Raw genomic sequence first — 16,705 nt, 5'->3', positions numbered from 1 at the left:
AGCTAACGATGGAGGCCTTTACCTTTACCGTGTCCACTCAGGTGGATTTCCCGATCCATGTGAAGATGTATGTGAGCCTTGATTCCCATTGACATCACAAAAGATCGAGCAGTGTTCCGCTAACTAGGGATGAAGTGGCTCGTTAGAAGGGAAGCAGAAACAAGCGCCTTTTTCCACTCTTATGAAGCATCCAGAATTGCGTCACATTGGTTCCGCACAGAATCCCGTCTCCGACCTCTTCGTGACCATCCAACTATGGTCAGATTCCAAAGCCTTGGGTGTGCCTCTGCAGACCTCATACAAGGCCTTCAAGTCTGCTAGAGCATGGAATGAATGGCTGCAGATGCCGATATCAATAAAGGATGCTCCTCTCAAAAGCCAACTGGCCATCACGGTTTGGGATCTTTCGCCGTTTGGCGGCGAAGGAGCGCTCGGACACTACATACCTTTTGGTGGAACTACTATACCGTTATTTGACGGAGAAGGGAAATTGAAGATGGGCAGACAGAAATGCAAGATATATCGTCACCGAGCTGCGGATGGTTTCTCCTCGACGACAACGCCGTCAACGCCGCCTCCGAAACGTCGAAAGACCAACGCCCCAGATCCGCTAGGCCCATCGGAGGAGGAGATGGAGTTGGAACGCATCGAAGTTTTGATCAAGAAGCATGAAATGGGGGAAATACCGCGCATTGACTGGATGGATCAACTAGTCTTTCGCCAGCTGGAGAGGCTCAAACTCAATGCGGAGGAAGCTGCGAGGAAACGAGCATTGCGTCTGAAAGCTACGAAACAGAAGCGCTCGGAGCATGGCGGAGATGAGGACGACTCAGATGATGACGAAATGGACGATGAGAATTTCATCCTCTACGTCGAGTTTCCGCGCTTTGACCACCCTATTGTCTGGTCCGATCATGAGTATCCAGCGCCTCCAATTTCGTCCTATCCCCAAGGTGCACCTGCAACAACTAACCCCGCCCTAAAGCCCGTGCCGGAAGTTCGCTTTGGTCCGGGAATAGAGGGCGCGGATGGTGGCGGAGTGATCAGAATATACGACCCTGAAGTCGGTCAGACCGGTAACCCATGTGAAGACAAGCATCGGAGACTCATCCGTAGCCATCGGACGGGCATCATGGATCGTGATTTGAAACCGAATCCCAAGATCCGTGATGAACTCAATGTGATTCTCTCATATGAGCCCACGCAAGATCTCACCGCCGAGGAGAAGGATCTTGTTTGGCGATTCCGATATTACCTAACGCGTGAGAAGAGAGCGCTCACTAAGTTTGTCAAGTCGGTCAATTGGAGGGATGTTGGTGAAGCGCATCAAGCCGTCGAGATATTGCCCAAATGGACTGAGATCGATGTGGACGATGCTCTTGAGTTACTTGGACCGACTTTCGATAACCCTGCAGTTCGTTCTTATGCAGTCGAAAGACTACGCAAGGCTGACGACGAAGAGCTGCTCCTTTACCTGCTACAGCTTGTGCAGGCTTTGAAATATGAGGAGCACTCTCACGGTGATGTTGATGACGCCGCTCACGATTCGTCTCTGGCCAACTTCCTCATTGCCCGTGCTGCGAACAATTTCAAATTGGGCAACTACCTACACTGGTACCTTATGGTGGAATGCGACGATGCAGGACCAGGAACGTTATCAGCACAACGTAGACTTTTCGCACGTGTTGAATACTATTTCATGGCAGAGCTCGAGAAAATTCACCCGGAGCATCGAAAGACCCTCTTGCGCCAAGGTGAACTAGTTACTATACTCACGAAGATCGCCAAAGACGTCCGGTTCTCCCGCGAGAACCGAGTCCTCAAGATCGAACGACTGAAGCAGTGCCTCAGGGATCCAAAGAACGACATGCTGCACATCGACCCTCCACTGCCACTACCCCTGGATCCCGAGATTCAAGTCACCGGGTGCTACCCCGACGAAGCAAACGTCTTCAAATCCACCCTGTCCCCTCTCCAAGTCATGTTCAAGACCTCCGACGGACGAAAATTTCCCATCCTCTTCAAGATCGGCGACGACCTCCGCCAAGACCAACTCGTCATCCAAATCATCATCCTAATGGACCGACTCCTCCAAAAGGAGAACCTCGATCTCAAACTAACCCCCTACCGCATCCTAGCAACCAACGCCACCGCGGGCGCCGTTCAATTCATCCCCTCCGCCTCCCTCTCCGCCATCTCCACAAAGTACAAATCCGTCCTCGCCTACCTGAAAGCCAACAACCCCGACGACAGCGAACCCCTCGGCGTCCGCAAAGAAACGATGGACACCTACATCAAATCCTGCGCCGGCTACTGCGTAATCACCTACCTCCTCGGTGTCGGTGACCGCCACCTCGAGAACCTCCTCCTCGCTCCAGATGGCCACTTCTTCCACGCGGACTTCGGCTTCATCCTCGGCCGAGACCCCAAGCCGTTCGCACCCATGATGAAACTCTGCAAAGAAATGGTCGAGGGCATGGGCGGAACTACTTCCCCCTTGTATCTCCAATTCAAGCAGTATTGCTTCACGGCGTATACTACACTGCGCAAATCGGCGAATCTCATCCTCAACTTATTCAGTCTGATGGTTGATGCCAATATTCCTGATATTCGGGTCGAGCCGGACAAGGCTGTCCTGAAGGTTAAAGAGAGGTTTCATCTAGAGATGTCGGAGGAAGAGGCTATTCGGCATTTCGAACAGCTAATTAGCGATAGTGTTAATGCTATCTTTGGGGTTGTGATTGATCGGTTGCATGAGTTTGTGCAAGGATGGAGGGCATAGATGGCGTGTTTGGTGGATAGCTATATTTATTTTACTCATTACGCTGTTCCATTGGAAGCAGAGGAGTTTCTGGCGCATGCAGTTCGAATGATTGATACCCTGCCTTGAAGCGGTGGCCTTGTCTATAATGATGATAGTAATATATTGATAGACTCTATAGACACGTTCCGTTCCTGATTGTATGTGTATCTCTCTATCCAGCTAGTAGCCATTTTATCGTAATTACCCCGTCAACCCACATGTAGCAGTCACTTATCTATCCCGATGTTGTGACGGACCTCCAGACTCCTCATCAGCACGCCCCCAAACCCCCAGCTCAACCCACTCATTCCCAGCTTCGTCATTGCCACGCCTATCTGCGAGATCTCCTCCTCCCAAGTCAATCCCCTGGCTTGTTCGCATGTCCTCAGTCACAGCAGTATCAGAACCAGACGGATCATGCGAAGCAAACACCCCTCCCGTGTGTTCACCGCGCAATTTCACCTCGGCGTCTTCGTCATCCTCCGGTGTCCCTTCTTTGCATGCCCACGCGTCGACAAATCTCAGTACCTCGCGTGGCCACCAGCGCTTCATTACGAGAAGACGAAATGGAACTAGTAAGACAATGAGCACGGGGAATGCGGGTGCACCGCGGGTGAGCGTTAGGATGAAGATGGCTACGGTTATGACGATTTGAAGGATGGTGTAGAGGTGGATGGGGATGTAGGAGGGTGTTGGGGCTTCCTCATCGGAGGCGGTTGGTTGTTGTGTGGCGAGAGATGGTGGGAGAGGAGGAAGTTCGGAGGGTGGTGTTAGAAGGTAGAAGGTCCGGTAGAGGATTGGGCTGGGGCTGTTAGTGGGATTGATGCTGCTGTTGGTGTGAGGATTATGGCGACTCACTTGACTGATAGGCTCTGCTCGCCCATGAACATGAAGAGACCTGCTAGGACGCTTGTCGGTGTCAATCCGAGCACCTTCATGAACAGTGGACTGATGAAGAGGAGGATGACGGCTGAGTGGAGGAATGATGACCAGCGCTGTTCGTAGACGCGCTTCACTTCGTATGTTTGGATCTTTTCTTCTCCGTCGACTGTGATTGTGCGCTGCTCCTTTTCTGTATGCATCAGAGACTCCGAGTGAAGAGGAGCTTGCGGGAGAAGACCGTTGGCAGGGGGGATCCCTAAAATGCCACACAATGCTGTTGTAGAGCCTAGAAGAACTATATCCCAAGCAAAACCTCCTGGTTTTCTGGTACCGTAGCGATCAATTGTGCAGATGATTGAGCTAACTTCGTGATCGAAGAAAAAGAGCACGGTAATGATTATACCGGGAAGGATAGCGGCGAACACCCAGGATACAGGGAGATGCCAGAATTCGACGAGAAATCTATCGCGGCTGGGAGATGTAGGTTTAAATGAGGTGCTGACAGGAAGGGTCATCTTGTCCAGATGTGCTAGTTCTCCAACATGGGGAAGACCGATGAAGATGATGATGGAAATCGCCGCAGCATACTCGGTAAGGCCCATTCGGATGTATCGATGGAACAGAGGACGCCAGCTTTCGGCGGTGGATAGGAAGATTGCGAGCAACATCGTTCCCACGGCTCCTATGATAGCGTAGAGAAATGCTGCAAAAGATAGACTATCATGTGCTCTCTCGAGCTCCTGGATAGCTTTATGGAAGTAGATGATGCTATTGAGAAGCGAGAAGATCTCAGTTGCAAAAGTGGTCACGTAGCGCATCGTCCAATCGTGAGCGTTAACTATAGCCAGGACGTAGTGGAGCCAGGCAGAATGGATCAGAGACCAGGCCATGAACGGTAAGAATGGTATCTGATGAATGATCAATAACCGTAAGCCATTGCATGCATAACATCCCTGCGAAGCTCTCACCTTGAAGACATCCTCGCAAAGCGAATAGATATTCTCGGCCAACACTGAGAAAGGACCAGTAACACCAAGAATAGTCAATGGTTGGATTGAGAACCTAAAATTTGTTGTCAGTCTATGTTGCTCGATTCCCAGTGCGGACAAGCCCTACAGAGAGAATATGATGCCGCATAGGCCAGTACTAAATACGACCTCAATGGTTCCCCAATTCTGCCCAGTGAGAACATAAAGGTCACTAGCAAAGGTGATACCCGGCAAAAGGTTCGTAAAGAAGACGTAGACCGCGCTGGCAAAGATCAACTGATTGAAGACTTTCCAGTCGGATACATATCTGCGGCGCAGATTCAAAATGTCCTGTTTTATCAGGCGAAATGGCCGTAACGGGCCCCCTGATGACACGGAGCCCCGTAGCACCCGAATCGCCTTGGGCGTATGCTTGGAGGGAGTTATGATGGAATGTGCATCTTCTTCTTCTTCTTCTTCTTCTTCTTCTTCCTCCTCATCGTCCCGGTCAACTTCCTGATTGTGTTGGACATCGCCGCGTTTCGGGGACCTCCTTTGCCTACGGGCTCTACGCCGGAGAGAAGAGCTCCGCGTGGAACGGGGTCGGAAGGCAGATATCAACGGCATTGTTCAGTCATGATAGAGGGTAATCCAATGATGGTGAGTTTAGAGGGGGTCAAACTCGAAGTTGGTCTGGCGGGGAACCAGCGATGGCCGCCTTGGCCCTCATGACGTATCATATTCCCGATAAGAGACTCACGGCACGCTCTCCGAACCGCACGGGCGAAGCCGCCCAAAACCAGGCTATTTGACCACTTTAACTGAATTGTATTAGTGTTCCATGATGAGAGGAAGTATATCATGAGAGATGAGCATTGAAGAAGTTAAACCATGGATTCACCTCTTGGTTAGAAGTCACTGCAAGGTAAGTACTGGATTTTGTCTTTGTAGGTGATGTAGTATAACCACGATCTCCACGCTCAGTTGTCCATGGCAAGCCATGACAGAGTGCTTGATTTCATTTTATGATGAATGTCTATAAGGTTTCTTTCCACACACTGGTGATTGTCGTTAGACATTTAGACACAGGCCGCAGTCCATCGGTATAGAGCAGCAAGCCCGCCTTCCTCACCGCCTTCACGAGCCGACAGAATCTCTCCCGCGGAGGAATTTCCTCGCCTCCAATTCCAATGGCATGTCCTCCACACGGCAGCGACTCCGCATAACTTCTTGATGATGCCAGCTGGATAGGGGCTTTCAGGTCGCAAAAGACACTTCATTACTCAACAACTTTATGGGCCGATGACAATGGCAGCCAAGTTCATTCCGCGCCAGGTTTTCCCCAACTATGGGTCCATTCCGAGGTCCTACTTCCTGGGCCACCATAGGGCTGGGCTGAAGAAGATGCAGAACATGCTCTCTTCGATCGACTATGTAGTCGAGTGTCGCGACTACAGGGTCCCCGTTACTTCAATCAACCCAATGTTCGAAGAAGCACTGGGGAAGACCCGGCGGTTGACCGTCTACACAAAGAGAGATCTGGGTGCTACGGCGGGATCGAATGCGCAGAAACTGGTGAGTAGGATACGTCCAAGTGAGAAGAATGCGTAGTGATTACGAAAGTGCTTATTTTGATTTGCGCGCTTAGGCAGAAAAAACCATTCGAACCTTTAATAAAAATGGCGCCACATTCTTCGTGAGCTCGTCCTCTCGTGCAGACGTGGGCACGATCCTAAAACACTTGCGGGACGATGCAGAAGGACCGGACAAGCTCGTTGGATGTCGGGTGATGATTGTCGGTATGCCTAATGTGGGCAAGTCCACACTCATCAATCACCTGCGTAATCAGGGTGTGGGAAAAGCTAAGGCGGTGCGAACCGGTGGCCAGCCAGGTATCACAAGGAAGATCGGGACACCCGTGAAGATCATCGAGAGAGAAAGTGGCTCACATGTCTACGTACTAGACACTCCTGGTGTATTCATGCCATATGTGCCCGACGCGGAGAACATGCTGAAACTGGCTCTGTGCGGCTGTGTCAAGGATTCGGTCATTTCTCCGGTCACGCTAGCCGATTACCTATTATATCACATCAACCTCAATGACGCCGAGGTATATAAGCGATGGTCTGAGCCAACAAACGAGATCATACCTCTATTGAACAACTTTGCCCGTCATGCGGGTCTCTTGGCCAAGGGGGGCATTCCAAACACCGACCTTGCGGCATTGCACTTTATACAGAAATGGCGTGCCGGCGACCTTGGCAGATTTATGCTTGATGACCTGAAGGAGGAAGAACGCCGTCTGCAAGAAGGCGGAGAGCGAGAGATACCCACCAGCTATACTCAGGCCTTGAAGGCTGAGAAGCTGGGCAGAAAGCAACCCAAGCTGTAAATAATCATAGAAATCATGTAAAATAGATATTTCTCCCATCCATTGTACAAAAGAACGAATCATGTTGGTATCATCAATGAGCTTTTGCCTCCCCTCAGATGCATAGTAGACTTGTAGAACCGCAGAACGACGTAGGAGAGAGACAAAAGGAGACGAGAAATCATCGTAAACCCTAAACGCCCATGATAGACACGAAAAGAAAACAAGAAGGAAAGAAAAAAGACCCCGAGTCAGCGCTGAGCGCAACACGAAGGACAGAAGACGCCCCAACAACCGCACAACCTCATGAGATCTTATCCAACAGCCTCCTCCTCCGTCGATCAACCAGCTCCTCCTGAACCTCATCAAGTGTAGGCAACCTCCACTCGACGCCGTCGCCAGCATCACCAGGCAACGGCTCCCACCCATCCTCAACATCCTCATCCTTCCTGCGCAATCTCTCAACAGCCTCCTTCTCCTTCTGCTTCTCATACGCCAGAAGCGTCCCATCCTCCTCATCCAACCCATACCCAAAGTAATTAGCATCGACCTTCTTCGTCGCAATCTCTCCTCCTCTCCCCTTCCCCGCCTCTTCATCCTCCTCCTCAGCTGGTTTCCTCCCCCGTCTCGCCGCCGCCTCAAACATCTCCTTCACACCCGGTAACTCCCTCGCGCGTCCAAAATATCGATACCCCTTCCCACCCCCCGGTATCTCCCTCCCATCATCATCAAACACTCGTCCCGAGCCACGCATATAGTTCGGCCCGCCCAGGTTCCGAATCTGCATCTCCCACGTCCACTTCTCCTTCATAAGCTTGTTGATCTCATCGTTCAGATCCCGGATCTGGTAATCGCTTAAACTAGGTTCCTGGATCCGGGATACCTTGCGTGAGATTTCCTTCAGCACTTGGCCGCGCCATTTCTCGCACATCGGAATCGAGTCAACGGTGGTGATGGCTTTCGGGCGGCGCGTGCGCCCGATGTCGATGATTCCGAGGTCCGCGGCTTGTTGGGCTCGGAAACGGAAGAGCATCGATTGGGCTTTTTCGCTGTTACGCGCCTGATCATTTTGTTAGTAGGGGTTTTGGTTGGGTTGAGTTTGAGGGTTTGGGTGTGGTTGAAGGCGAAGGGAGAGGCGACGAAGAGGGAATTTTGGGTGTCAAGTCGGAGAGAATTCGAGGGCACGGATGCTTGATTTCAAGGGGTGATTCGTTGAGAAGTTAAGTTGATCATGAGGACTTACCATTGTGAAGAGCGGCGCGGGGGACCCCCGTGGCTGATGGAGCTTGGTGGTTGAGAGGGATTGAAGTGAAGAATGAGAGACTGGAACGCTGGCTCTCGCGCTCTCTCTTGATCCAAGCTCGGGTGGGTTCGTCCGCCCGTTGACAAGCGAGCGCTAACATATGCAGCCGCGCGGCTACGGGAGCCGTGGTTCTTGGCTGTCAGTCTACCGAGTTTATTGCCTCCCTTGCTGCCAATGATGCAGTGCATGTCGCTTTTAAGTTGGGGTGGCTTACATGGGATGCTAATCTTGAATTCTCGACGATGTTAAAACTAATCTAAATGACAGGTGCAGGGGAAATCAGTTTTGAGCTGGGTTGTGCAAATTAGCAGGTCTGTGGTACTGGTGCTAGTATATATATCTATGAACCGCTTGAGGCAATGATGAAAGCAAGGTATAATTGTGAAACAATAACATAAAAGCACAACAGAGACTGGGATGCACACGGCTATCCGTTGCATATCGTCAAGATGCATCATGAAGCATTAAAACAGATCATATAGCATAGTACACATCAAAATCATTCAAAAGCATAATCCAAGCGCCGCCTTCCATCAACACTCCGTAGCCATGCAGGGCTCCTATCAAGTCATAGTCGTCATTGGTCGCTCAGGCCCTAAATGAATGTTTAGCGCCTGAGTCTAGATAGAGCCATGTGCTCAGCAGGTTCAACCTGCTAGGTCGTCATATTCTTACAAGAAGCCTTTGGTGTTGCTAGGCATCCGCTGCGGTATCTCGCCTGCTCCGTACACGCTGCTCCCTCTCCTGCTTCCGGCGTCGCTGAAAGCGCCGACGTGACTGCGCCCGAGGACGCTGCCCCTCTCAACACGGAGTGCTCGCCATCCCTCTAGTTCGCGCTCAAGCCTGAGGGACTTCTCCCGCTCTTCCCGGAGTTCTCGCTCAGCTCGGCGCACTTGCAGCTGTGTCTCTGAGTCGCTGTGCTGAAGTTCCTCAATATTCCGAAGAAGACGCTCGATCTTGTCGCGGGCTTTGCTAACGTCGTCATTGAGCTGGGAGTTCATCTTATCCCGGCGCTCGATCTGAGACTGCAGATCTTTGACTGTGCGGTCGACGTTTCGCAACGAACGTTGCTCAGAGCTGTGCTTGGCTTCCTGGTCCTCAAGATGGGTTTCCAGCTTTTTTTTTAAATGGTTAGTATTCTTCAAGGTAACGATTTTAACATGTTTAATGACCAACTTACTTCTTTGATTCTCTTGTGTAAGAATCGGACGTCCTGGCTGCCGGATGAGTAGCTCTTAGTCTCGAGATCCACGCAACGGAGTTGAGACTCCTTTAGCTGCTTTTCGAGCGCCGCCTTGTCCTTGAAAAGCTGGGCATTTGTTTCCCTTTCAGCAGTGACTTCCTTCTGCATCTCCGTGGCTAGTGCTTCCGCCCGCCTCATCTTACCGACTGCAGCTGCGGAAACGTCTTCTTGCTGAGCAAGCTTGGACTTCAGTTCCAACAACTCACGGTCCATGCTTGCAGCATTGCGCATCGATGGGCTCTCGCCCTTGGCAAGATCCTCCAGCCTTTCACCTGCTTCAGCTAACCGAGTTTCCAGCATCTTCTTCTCCTTGAGCAGCATGTCGCGCTCCGCAGTCACGTCGTCGACGGACGTGCGAAGCGTTCTCACCTGCGAGAGGAGGGAGACAACTCTGCTCTGAGCTTCATTATGCGCATTTACTGCCTCATCGCGAGACGTTGTCACATCTTGAAGCATGATGTCCATCCGAGCCTTCTCCTTAGCCCACGTAGAGCTGTTCAAGACTTCATTGTCCCACTTGCTCCGCAAGTCTTCGAGTTCTTCACGGAGACGTGAGTTCTCTCCGCGAACATTCAAGACCTTCTCTCGCTCCATCTCCAATTCGTTGTTGAGTGTGGTAAACTCGCGCTGATACTTCTGCCTAGTCTGTTCCATTGATGTCTCTTTGTCTTCGATATCAATGGCGCGTTGGTTTCTATAGTCTTCGAGCTCGTTCTGGAGACGCTGTTTGGCCTGGAGTGCGCCCTGCAGCTCAGCTGCTTGATCCTCCATTCTAGCCTCGAGCGACTGGGTTTGGCGTTGCAGATCTTCAACCAGGGCATCCATTTGTTTGCGCTCAGACATAATCTGAGCACAGGTATCCTCGGCCTCCTGGGCCTGGGATTTGGCGAATTGCTCCGCTCGGGTCGCCTTCAGAACTGCAATCTCAGCCTGTTCAAGCTTGCTGAAATACTCATCGGCACGGGTCTTGTACAAGCTCATACTGGAAGCCAGATCGGCTGACTTCGATGTCTCTGCATCAAGACGGATCTGCAGGTCAGAGAACTCCTGGAGAAGCTGATTCCGGCTAACGGCATCCTGGTCCCGAGCAACCTGCAGCTCCTGGAATTCGGAACGAGCATCACGAAGTTCCACTTCCAGCGTAGCCTTAGCTCTCTTCAGCTTTTCAAATTGAGCTTTGGCGTCGCTGAACTCTGCAATGGCTTCGTTATGCACCTTAAGCAACGACCTTCTGGACTGCTCCTGCGAGTTGATCAGGTCGTACAGTTCCTCATGCGACTTGGCTTGAACGTCCCGCAGTGAAAGATCCCCCGACCGAATGTTCTTCTCCAGAGCAGAAACCTTCTTAGAGGAGTCATCCAGCTGCTCGTGTAGCCGTCCGTTCTCTCGTTCAAGCAGCTGCATGCGTCGAAGAGAGGGGCTATCCTCCTGCCACATATCGCGGCCAGGTGTCGCTTGGGAAAGTTGGTTCTGAAGATGCTTGTTCTGCATCTCGCTCATTTGAAGTTTGTTCTGGAGCTCCTCGATTTCGGTCGCTAGATCCATCCGCTTTTGATAACCGACGGTATCCACGGTTCTGTCAGAACGAGCAGAGTCATTGGCCGTTTCATTGAAATTGAGTCTGCGGTTTGGCGTTGTAGGAGTGCCGAACTTCTTTGCGAGAACATTGTCCGAGTTCTTTCTAAGGTGAGTAGGGGTCCGGGGACTGGACACCTGGTTCTGGTCGATTTCCTCCAGCAAGGCGCGTTTAGACGAGGCGTAACGTGCATCCAGCTCCTTCATCTCATCACCATGCCGGCGGCGCATTTCCGCCAACTGGGCCTCGGCTCGACTATACTTCTCCTCAGTGACTTGCAACCTACTCTGTGTCGTCTGTAGCAACTGTGCCAAATCGACCTTCTTAGCCAGATTAGGCTGGACCTTCTCCCAGGATTCCGAGCCATCAGACTCAGGCTCCACCACCTTGTGCAGCAACATTAATTGCCGGTGCAGATCCTCGATCTCCTTGTTTGCCGTATCCAGAGAGCCTTGAAGCTTGCGCGTATTTGCCTGTGCTTGGGTTCGGAGCTGTCTTTCTGTCTCAAGGTTCCTGTTCGCCTCCGCCAGCTGAATGTTGGCAGTGGAAGCAGCCTTTTCCGCATTGCGACTGGCCTTGTGTTCTCTAGCAACCTCGTGGTTGAGGTCTTCCAGGCTCAAAGACAGCTTCTCTTTCTGCTTCTCCAGAGATGTGATGCTGACTTGAAGATCGCCGAGCTGGCGGGTTATTTTCTTGTTGTCTTCTTCGAGTTTCGTCTTCTCTTTCTGAAGAGCAGTCATGCGCAGGCGCGAGTTGTCACTGGCCCTGGAAGTCGACCGGGCAATGTCAAGATTCTTTTGCTGGATCTTTGTGAGAAGAGCTCGGTTATCATTCTCCGATGCTGTAAGTCTACCCTTGAGCGTCACCAGTTCCCTTTCCAGGCGTTCCTTATGCTGATCATGGCGGATGCGGAAATTGTCGGATTCAGCGATAGCGTGGGTTAATTCTTGGATTCTGGTGGAAAGACGTGACCTTTCAGCTTCCACCTCTTCCAGCTGACGTGCCTTATCATCCAGATCTTTCCGCACACTCTCCAGGCGCTCGTTGGCCTGCTTCATGATGTTGCGTTCAATATCGGCCTCTGCGTTCAATCGCGCATCCTCGACCTTTGTGAAGCGGTCCCGAAGTTGAATCAATTCCGTTTGAAGTTCCTTGCGTGACTGCTCAGCAGCAACGCGGGCTTCCGTGGCACGACGAAGAGTGTCCTGCTGGATGTACATCTCCTTTTCGATGATGATCTTTGATTCGTTCAAGGAAGTGTACTTATCCTTCAGCTCTGCAAGATTATGCTCGGCAAGCATTTGCACATCGTCACGCGATTGACGCTCCCGGCTCAAATCAGCTTGCGCCTTGAATAGTTGATTCTTCAACTCCTGGATTTGCTGCTCCAGAAGCTTTCGGCTTTCGCCGGCCTCAGCATCCTCTGTGATCTTTGCCTCAAGTAGCTTCTTGACATCGGCCGCCTCTCGCTCAAGCTGAACCTTCTCTGACCTCATCGCGTCCACCTCAGCTTGCAGCTCTCGCAGGCGCTCCTGCATGCTGTCATGTCTCGTGGTAAGAGAGATCTTCTCCGACTCTAGATACCTCTTCTCCTCTTCATGCTTTTTAACGTCATTTCGCAGGACAGCCATATCGCTTTCCTTTCGCCTAAGCATCTCTTCATAGCCGGTGGATGTTGAGGAGAGGTCGGTGATCTGTTGTCTTATGACCCGGTTTTCTTCGATGAGATCTTTGATGTGCTTCTTTGACTGGTCTAGATCTCTCGAGGTCTTGGAGAGCTTGACTTCAAGATCTTGATCGGTCTTCAGGAGTTTGGTTTCGAGATCTTGCAGTTTCCGCTCCTTCAAGCTGAGGTGACTCTGCAGCATCTTCATCTCTTGGCCCAGCTCCTTCATCTTGGCATCCTTCTCCAGGGAAGAGTTTTCTGCCTCGGCAAGCTTCTTCTCGAGTTCTTCCAGACGTGCCTGCATTTCGTGCTTTTCGTTCTCGAAGCGTTGTATGATTTCCCCCGCTTGTTCCAGTTGAGTTATGCGGAGCTCAAGCTCGTCGTCTGTCCGTTTCTTGGCAGCTATTAGATCGTCTAGTTGATCTTCGAGGTTCTCTTGATCTGCAATAGCACCGGCCAATTTCTCACTAAGCTCGACCTCTCGGACTTGGAGTCTCTTGAATATTTCCTCCTTGTCGAGCGCCAAGGCTCGCTCACTCTCCAGCGTTTGCTGAATCTTCTGTATCTCAATCTCGGTACGACGCCTCTCTTCCTCTAGCTTCTGTCGATCAGCTATATCCTGGTGCATCTTCTCTTCCAGGGCTTTGATCTTCTCATCCCGCCTTTTGACTTCGTTGGCAGTGCGAGTTTCTCCCAGCAGAGGCCTCATCCTAGAGTACAATCTCCACCATGGGTTGGCTTTCAATTGGAGGTATGTCTTGAAATTATCCTGAATGATGCGTGTTGCTTCCGCCCGATACAAGCGCTTGTTAGAGATCCGCCGCTGGACAAATCCCCTTGCCACCGATTGGAAACGGGTCATGATGGTACGAATAAGCTGGTCTCGTTTCTCTTCCAACTCGGCCAGGACCCCTGCCCTGAAAAACACCTTTGTACGACCGACGCGGTACCAAGCAGGGTCCAGCCCAAGCTTTTGTAACATAACATGAGCTGCGTTTCGGCCGTCGAGATACCCCTTGGGCATGGCAGGACACAGAACCTCATAGCGTTGACGGAACTCAGAAAACGACAGTCGGTTAGGGAACCCTGTGCGCGCAATTCGTATTCCTTCCAGTACACCGTTGCAACGTAGTTGATCAAGGACGAGGGGTGCGTTGAACATCTTTGGGCGCTTTTTGTGGTTGGGTATTATACAGCGCACAAAGTGAGGATGCGTTGAGTTCAGCTGGTTCATGAGGCTAGACAATTGTTCCTTATGTCTTTGCGCAACGGTACGGAAGAGACCTTTCTTTACCCGGCTCTTAGGGTAGTCACTGTCATCATCGGCGTCGCCGCAGTCGGAGAACAGGGTAGCCACATGCTTTTCACCTGATCTTGCAAGGAGTCGCGTTATGTTATCATTCAGTGGGTCCTTGTTCTTCTCGAGCCAGCCCTCTGTGCCGTACTCTACCTCAGCGGCGTAGTGTGTTAAGACGAATCCCTGGCTTAGGCGAGAAGCACGATACTTTGGTGATTTCCGATCCCAGAGCGAGTGCAGCTTTTCAGTGAAAGATTTGTCTGTAGCTTTCGGCATAACAGAATCCTCATCTAGACACGAAAAGATACCAATAGGGTTAGTCAACTCGATTAGGTCGATTGTTGGTTGCAGGTCCTTTCCAAAGTCAATGAACTGCCACTCAATTTGCTCCCGTGCATATTCCTCTTGCTCCAAGACAAACATGTGGTGATTGAAGAACTGTTGCAGCTTCTCGTTCGTATAGTTGATACAGAGCTGTTCGAAGCTATTGTTCTTGAATATCTCGAAACCAGCAATATCGAGGACTCCAATGAAAAAGCTATCATCGCCAGCGACAGTGCTGCGGTCCAGCTGGTTGTTGATCCTGTCGACAAGATTGCTGAACCCGCGTTCATAAATACCCTTTGCGAGAGCGTCGAGGGCTAGTCGAACTTGTTCTGGCGTTTGAACCTTTTCCACCCACTCGCGGCCTGCTTTAACCTTGGGGTGCAACAGTCCCTTTACAAATAGCTCAGGCTCTATACCTAGCAGATGGCAAGCTCTCTCGACGCTGTTCAAGGAGTCGGGACCTAGTGCAGCTTGATCGGCTCGCAGACTCTCCTTCACGATTGTGATATTTCCTAAATGAAGAACCGCTGCGATAGTGCGCAAGATGCACATCTGGTCTTCTTCGGAAAAGTCCATCACATGGAAAGCCTCGATCAACATCTTCCATTCGTCCTCATCGGAGACACCAGCAATGGTGTCGTTACCATCACGAGTATAGGCGAAATCTTCGATTTGCAAGTCGGACAAAAGAAGAGCCTCCCTGAGCTTCCGGTCTGCGCCCCGTAATAACTGGTAAAATATATGGTAGTTTCTTTCATGCGAGTTAGGCTTCACGACACGGGACTTCTCCAAGAGATACCAATCGATCGAAGCACCCGATATCTGGCCGGCCCGGGTGAACTCAATACGGATGAACTTGCCAAAGCGGGAAGAGTTGTTATTCCTGACGGTCTGGGCGTTTCCAAACGCCTCCAGAATGGGGTTCGCCCTGAGAATCTGTTGTGACAGGGCGGATAACTGCTTATTGCCAGATCGAGCGTAAGGGGTATCTGTTGTAGCAACAGCTGCAAGGTATTGTATGACCTTCTTGGTGTTCTCCGTTTTTCCTGCACCTGACTCTCCTCTTCACGGCTACATTAGTGTATTGAACCTGTGACTGGCCTTTTAGTAGACTTACGTAACGAGAATACTTTGGTTCTCTCCCTCTTCCACCAGGTTTCGAAAGGCCTCGTCAGCCATAGCGAAGATGTGGGGACGGCTTTCTTCTCTGTTACGGCCCTTGTACATCTTCACGTACTCATTCGTATAAATTGGCAGGGGACAATATGGGTTCACAGTCACAAGGAAAAGTCCTGAGTATGTCTATGTTTGGAAATGTATTAGCTTCGCGGACTAGCAATGGGCCAGTACATCAATATGACTTACATAGATAAGATCGGCTTGGTATCGTGTGTGCAGATTGTGAACCACCGATGCTTCATTCAGATGGGTGAGTTCAGCCATATCATCTGCTTTATCAAACTTTGCCGGATTGACTTTGTCAACTTGGTCAGCGTCGACCTCCCTCTGCTGTTTTCTCCGTAAGCTCTTCTAGCTCAGTATCCGGTGCCACTGGGTAATAATACCTCTCCATTGTCTGTCTGGACTAGCAACCGGCCACCTTCTTGCTCTTCGAGAACAAGCCCACGCACAAACGCTTTTTCGGTATCGCGTAGCCAGACATACTTGTTGCCGGAAAAGTCATTGTCGCCCTCCTGTCCCCGGATCTGATCCGCACCCCTTCGTAGCTCCTCCGACTTGATGAATTCGGGCGCAAAGGTTCCTGACGCAACATCATTCCTTATTGAGCTCGATCTCTGACGATTCGCTGTCCGTGCCAACAACGGAGATGGTGACTGTGAGATGGAAGAAGAATTTCGAAAATGGCCCCGGGCCTCTTCGAATTTACTGGAAGACGTAACAACGGCCGACTTGGGGCGAGCAGCTCTTGTCGGCTGGCTTGGGGAGGGAGTCGGCGACGGCGATGCGCGGCTGAAAGGATTGGCCCGCTTAGGGGAGCCATTTATCTGTGATGGAAGCATATCTTCGTTAAGGTCAATGGATCATTATTCGGTGAGAAGGTCGTAATCATAACAAATATCTATGAAAGTAATGGAGACTCAAGCAATGAGCCCGCGGATGATGTCGCAACGAAGCATTCAGGCCAAATGAAAGTGGCCTTGCAAGAGGGAAACGATTCAAAGACAACAAAGAAGGAGATAAGGGAAGGTTGGGAAGGTGTATATTAAATGAAGCTGCAGCATACCAAGCAGCGGGAGGTGCAGAATGA

At 51.1% G+C, this 16,705-nt stretch overlaps 5 protein-coding genes across 5 annotated transcripts; 2 read left to right on the top strand and 3 right to left on the bottom strand.

Annotated features, from left to right (window-relative positions):
- Positions 1 to 8: 8 nt before the first annotated feature.
- Positions 9 to 2,782, top strand: ASPBRDRAFT_122897 (phosphatidylinositol 3-kinase VPS34; the record flags this gene model as incomplete). Its single annotated transcript, XM_067617554.1, has 2 exons — positions 9 to 67; positions 136 to 2,782. 2 exons carry the CDS (start codon positions 9 to 11, stop codon positions 2,780 to 2,782), a joined length of 2,706 nt encoding a protein of 901 aa, XP_067479802.1.
- A 252-nt stretch (positions 2,783 to 3,034) lies between these two features.
- ASPBRDRAFT_29503 (uncharacterized protein) lies at positions 3,035 to 5,280 on the bottom strand (the record flags this gene model as incomplete). The annotated part of the gene is made up of 4 exons (XM_067622666.1): positions 3,035 to 3,632; positions 3,662 to 4,593; positions 4,654 to 4,747; positions 4,802 to 5,280. 4 exons carry the CDS (start codon positions 5,278 to 5,280, stop codon positions 3,035 to 3,037), a joined length of 2,103 nt encoding a protein of 700 aa, XP_067479801.1.
- A 681-nt stretch (positions 5,281 to 5,961) lies between these two features.
- ASPBRDRAFT_54375 (putative GTPase MTG1) lies at positions 5,962 to 7,045 on the top strand (the record flags this gene model as incomplete). The annotated part of the gene is made up of 2 exons (XM_067627224.1): positions 5,962 to 6,228; positions 6,302 to 7,045. 2 exons carry the CDS (start codon positions 5,962 to 5,964, stop codon positions 7,043 to 7,045), a joined length of 1,011 nt encoding a protein of 336 aa, XP_067479800.1.
- A 283-nt stretch (positions 7,046 to 7,328) lies between these two features.
- On the bottom strand, positions 7,329 to 8,270 carry ASPBRDRAFT_29501 (pre-mRNA-splicing factor ISY1; the record flags this gene model as incomplete). The annotated part of the gene is made up of 2 exons (XM_067622665.1): positions 7,329 to 8,084; positions 8,268 to 8,270. 2 exons carry the CDS (start codon positions 8,268 to 8,270, stop codon positions 7,329 to 7,331), a joined length of 759 nt encoding a protein of 252 aa, XP_067479799.1.
- A 6,851-nt stretch (positions 8,271 to 15,121) lies between these two features.
- On the bottom strand, positions 15,122 to 16,123 carry ASPBRDRAFT_545788 (type II myosin). Its single transcript, XM_067627257.1, has 4 exons — positions 16,002 to 16,123; positions 15,802 to 15,911; positions 15,554 to 15,738; positions 15,122 to 15,492 (listed from the first exon to the last, which is right to left on the bottom strand). Exons 2-4 carry the CDS (start codon positions 15,877 to 15,879, stop codon positions 15,207 to 15,209), a joined length of 549 nt encoding a protein of 182 aa, XP_067479798.1. The 5' UTR covers positions 15,880 to 15,911; positions 16,002 to 16,123; the 3' UTR covers positions 15,122 to 15,206.
- Between the last annotated feature and the right edge of the window lie 582 nt (positions 16,124 to 16,705).

This window comes from Aspergillus brasiliensis (genome assembly GCF_001889945.1).
Source record: "Aspergillus brasiliensis CBS 101740 unplaced genomic scaffold ASPBRscaffold_5, whole genome shotgun sequence".
NCBI classification, from domain to species: domain Eukaryota; kingdom Fungi; phylum Ascomycota; class Eurotiomycetes; order Eurotiales; family Aspergillaceae; genus Aspergillus; species Aspergillus brasiliensis.
Note: the sequence above shows the minus strand (reverse complement) of the source record. Positions and strands in the feature narration are given on the sequence as shown.

Excerpts from the sequence above, each read along its gene's own strand:
- ASPBRDRAFT_545788 (XM_067627257.1), bottom strand. The coding sequence starts at position 15,879 with ATGGCTGAACTCACCCATCTGAATGAAGCATCGGTGGTTCACAATCTG. Across the intron at positions 15,739-15,801 it reads ACCAAGCCGATCTTATCTAT|ACATACTCAGGACTTTTCCT; the intron begins GTAAGTCATATT and ends TTCCAAACATAG. Across the intron at positions 15,493-15,553 it reads AACCAAAGTATTCTCGTTAC|TCAGGTGCAGGAAAAACGGA; the intron begins GTAAGTCTACTA and ends TGAAGAGGAGAG.